Here is a 4,320-nt window from a genome sequence, read left to right on the forward strand (position 1 = left end):
TATGAGCATCGGAGTTACATACAACCAGTAGTTATGAACCAAACCCATAAAGCCTACTATATTAAAATCTTGAGATACACACTATCATATGTGGGCACTATTGTGTGTTGAATATCAAAACATGCTTATTGTTAATGTATGATTCTGTTAAAGATATTTTAGTGTGTCTGGAAAAGTTTCTTTTATGTTTTTTTACATGTAGAAAAGTATACTGTACATTATATAATAAGACAAACAGTTGAATAACTGATGTTAGATACGAACCCTACCTAACTCTTCTGACTTATTTACAAATTTGACCTAAAGGCAGATTTAGGAATGGAACTCATTTGTAATACTGGGACTGTCTCTATTCCATACAGTCAGGAGACACCCCTTCTACCCATGATGGACAGGTTTCAGCATAGCTCATAGACTAAGACTAGGAAGAAAGGTGATCTATTTCTGAAAAATCAGCCAGTGAACAAGTTATGGATTACAACAGAGTATTGTCTGACTTGCAAGCTTTGGACATATCATCAGGAGAGTTCAATAACTGGAAGAGAACATTATGTTTGGTGAAGTAGAGGGCCAGCAAGGGCCAGCATTTTGTGAGATGGATTGGCACAATAACTACAACAATGGACTTGAACATGCTGGCAATTTTGAAGATGATGAAGGACTAGGCAATATTTTTTCTGTTGTACATAAGGTCTCCATGAGTGGCATGGATTCAAAAGTAGTTATTTATATGTCTCTAAAGTCTTCTGTCAGGTTCGCTATGTATGGGGGTTCTGGGATACATGAAAACATCTAAAAAGCCAGAGATCACGAGCACAATCTCACATATCTGTTGTTCACAATAGGTGTTAGGTCCTAGGCAATGTTTATGGGATACCATGTCAATGGATGACTTAGTCTATAAGCCTCAAACACAGTTGGAGGCACTGTGGAGACAGAAAGTGCAATCTATATCTGAAGCATTTATCATTTCAATCTATAGGTGAAGAAATAATAATTTCCATTAAGCATTTATAATTAAGGTTACAGACAAAATTAAGGTTGCTAATCATCTAACTTTAAATAGGGAGATTACCCTGTATTATCCAAGTAAAATGAATGTAATCACAAGTATCCTTAAAGGTGAAAGAGAGGCAGAGGAGAAAGAGGGAGATGTGGTAACGGAAGAATTATCAAATATATGCCATGTGGTTGACTTCGAAAATTTAGGAAGGAAATCCCAAGCATAGGAATGTGGGTGGCCTCTAGAATCTGGAAAAGCCTCCAGAAGAAATAGAACTGTACTGACACCTTGGTTTTATCTCAGCGAGACCTAAGTTAGACTTCCAACATAGAGGACTTAATACAATAAATTTGCATTGCTATAAGCCACTATGTTTGTGGCAATATGTTACAGCAGAGGTAGATAACTAACACAAGACCTTAAAACGTATATTTAAAGAGCCAGGTCCAGATGTCTTTGACAGAACACCAAATCTCAAATTATTGGTGAATGCCCTCATGTCAAAAAAATTTCAATTTCCCAACTTATGCTCTGTCCCCCTATGCTAACACCTTCAAGATCAACTTCCATAGTAAAGTATCTTCTTATTTCTCACCACATATGTTAGCTAGGTACTCCAATTCCCGCATGTATATCATTTCTAAAAGAGCAAGGATTGTACTTTACTGCTTTGGCTTTCCTGAGACTTGCTTGTGGTTAATGTGTGGAAGTAATGAGATCTAGGCAGAAGATCTAGGGGATAAAATCTATCACTGTATGACAACTGCTTCAGATGAGGTAATTGCATGGGATCAAGGCAAGGGAAGACTATTCTCTCACATGGGAAAGCCAAACAAAGAGATGCAGAATAATTTTGGGGCTCATGGTTGTCATTTTTGCCCATAAAAGTTTAGTTCTCAGAATCCTATTCTTTCTCTGTCAGGACACTGGTTTCAACAAAGGAAGTCTGCTGAGGCTGCACATTCAGTCTTCTTTGCAGTTCTACCATGTTTATTATAAAATTCTGACTCTGACCTAGAGCACAATTTCTGCCTGCAGGAGATTTCATGACGGTGACAGGAGGGGCTGTATATTTAGAGCATGTCCAGGAGACATAATAGATGGAGCGTTTCTGAGGAGACACCTACATTGGATTAAATGCACACACCCTTTTTATCTTTTCCTTGCCTTGAAATAGGAGACATCAGCTAAAATTCAGCCAACCAGAAACTACTAATATGCAAATCATTCAATAGCAGAATCAAACTGTAGCTTTTGTAATCAATGGTAAACTACTTGGGATGGGTATTACCTTGAAACTCACAGAAGCTAAAAAAAAAAAAAATGATGTATATATGTGACTATAGTTCATTGTAGAACCCATAGTTCCTTACCTAGAAAATAGATACCCATTTTCTCAAGCTAAAGAAATGTCAAAGCTCTTGGTACATAAAATTGATACAAATTTAATAACTTTAATAGAGTTTACTACAAAAAACTGATATAGAATTCTCATATAAATAAAAATTTCTGTACAGATAAAAATACAAATAAGAAGTTAAATTGAAATTGATTTTTAAAGATTATGTAACTAGAGACTGTGGTGTCAGATGGATAGTGACAAAAGTTGGTATCCATCCCCACTGCAGGAACATAGGTTTCCTATACATGTTTCAGTCCCTCTACTCACATTATTCTCTTCTCTGGATTTTATTGAAAATTCACGAAAATTTTCTATCTGTGACATAACATATTTCTGTTTCAAAGCCCAAAAATCCTCCTCTGGATTGTCACATTCAGTTCTGAAAAAATAAAATCTACCACGATAGGAATTTAAGCATATAGAGGGCTAACTGTAATAATAGTAAAAATAACAAACAAAAACACTATCATCATCAAATTGAAACCCACTCATGGCAACCTCATGCGTTACTGAGAATTTTTCCGTAGGGTTTTTTGGCTCTAAACTTTATGGAAGTGAATCGCCAGGCCTTTCATTTGTAGTGCTCCTAAGTGGCTTCAAACTGTAAACCTTTAGGTTAATACTGGAGTGACACCAGAAATCAACATGAAGAAGGACAGAAAACCACAAGTGATTCTGGTTACCCAAGAAAAGTAGAGAAACAGTAGTAAAAAATCTAAAGCAATTGGCCTTACATACTTAATTGTACCTGCTTTTGTCTCTTCCTCTACTTAAAATTGACTCAACAGTAACCAGTGTATGCGTCCATATTACGCAGTTTCCTGAAGGAAGTAGCACTTATTCCCCAAGATAAAATTCTATGAAAACCACAATAAGAAGATAATATGCTTTGTAGAATTATGTTAGGTCAATGAAAAGTATGAAGAATTTGAAATTTCCATTTATCTTTGGTCTTCTGAGATCAGTTTCTTGCTCCATAGCTTCCTTATGGCATTTTTCACATCTGCATTTCTCAGTGTATAAATCAGAGGGTTAATAAGCAAAGGTGTTCCAATTGTATAAAACACAGTTATCATTTTATCCACGGGGAAGGTGGTTGCGGGGCATGTGTATATAAATATACAGGGAACAAAGAACAATAGGACTACGATGATATGGGAGATGCAGGTGGAAAGGGCTTTTCTCCTCCCTTCAGCACTGTGGTTTCTCAGAGAATGCAAGATGATAACATAGGAGAGCATCAGCACCACAAAACTCATTATGCAAAGGGCCCCACTATTGGACACTAGTAGCAGGTTGGTCACATAGGTTTCTGTACAGGCAAGTTTCAACAAGGGCTGCAAGTCACATAAAAAGTGATCAATCACATTGGGACCACAGAAATGTAAACGCAAGGTCAGAAAAATCTGAACTGAAGAATGCACACAGGACGCTACCCAGGCTAGAGCTACCAACACACTGCAGACTCGCCGGTTCATGATGCTCATGTAGTGCAGGGGTTTACAGATGGCCACATAGCGGTCAACAGCCATCAGCACAAGGAACAAGATCTCCTGGCAGCCAAAGAAATGAAATGAAAAAATTTGGATAATGCACTCACTAAAAGAGATAGTGATGTTCTTCTGAAGGATATCCGCAATCATTCTAGGGGTTATGGCAGTAGAGAAGCAGGTGTCAGATAAGGATAAGTAGAAGAGGAAAAAGTGCATTGGACTCCCAAGTGCCCAGCTGGTCTTGATGGTAACAATAACCAACGAGTTACCCAACAATGTCCCTAAGTAGGAAAGCAAGAAAATGACAAACAATATTTTCTTTTTAACGGGATGTGTCTACCCAAGAAGAATGAACTCAGTCACATTATTATTCAGCAGCATGATTTTGTGAATGAGGAGAATGTAGAAGCGTGAAATGCTTT

At 37.3% G+C, this 4,320-nt stretch overlaps 1 protein-coding gene across 1 annotated transcript; it reads right to left on the reverse strand.

Moving 5' to 3' along the window:
* Positions 1–3,346: 3,346 nt before the first annotated feature.
* On the reverse strand, positions 3,347–4,048 carry LOC126063664 (olfactory receptor 4C16-like). The gene has a single exon (XM_049862088.1). It carries the CDS (start codon positions 4,046–4,048, stop codon positions 3,347–3,349), a length of 702 nt encoding a protein of 233 aa, XP_049718045.1.
* Between the last annotated feature and the right edge of the window lie 272 nt (positions 4,049–4,320).

The sequence above is a fragment of the Elephas maximus genome, chromosome 20 (genome assembly GCF_024166365.1).
Source record: "Elephas maximus indicus isolate mEleMax1 chromosome 20, mEleMax1 primary haplotype, whole genome shotgun sequence".
Classification (NCBI taxonomy): domain Eukaryota; kingdom Metazoa; phylum Chordata; class Mammalia; order Proboscidea; family Elephantidae; genus Elephas; species Elephas maximus.

What these genes read in the sequence shown, in the direction of transcription:
- LOC126063664 (XM_049862088.1), bottom strand. Translation starts at nt 4,048, where the DNA reads ATGATTGCGGATATCCTTCAGAAGAACATCACTATCTCTTTTAGTGAG.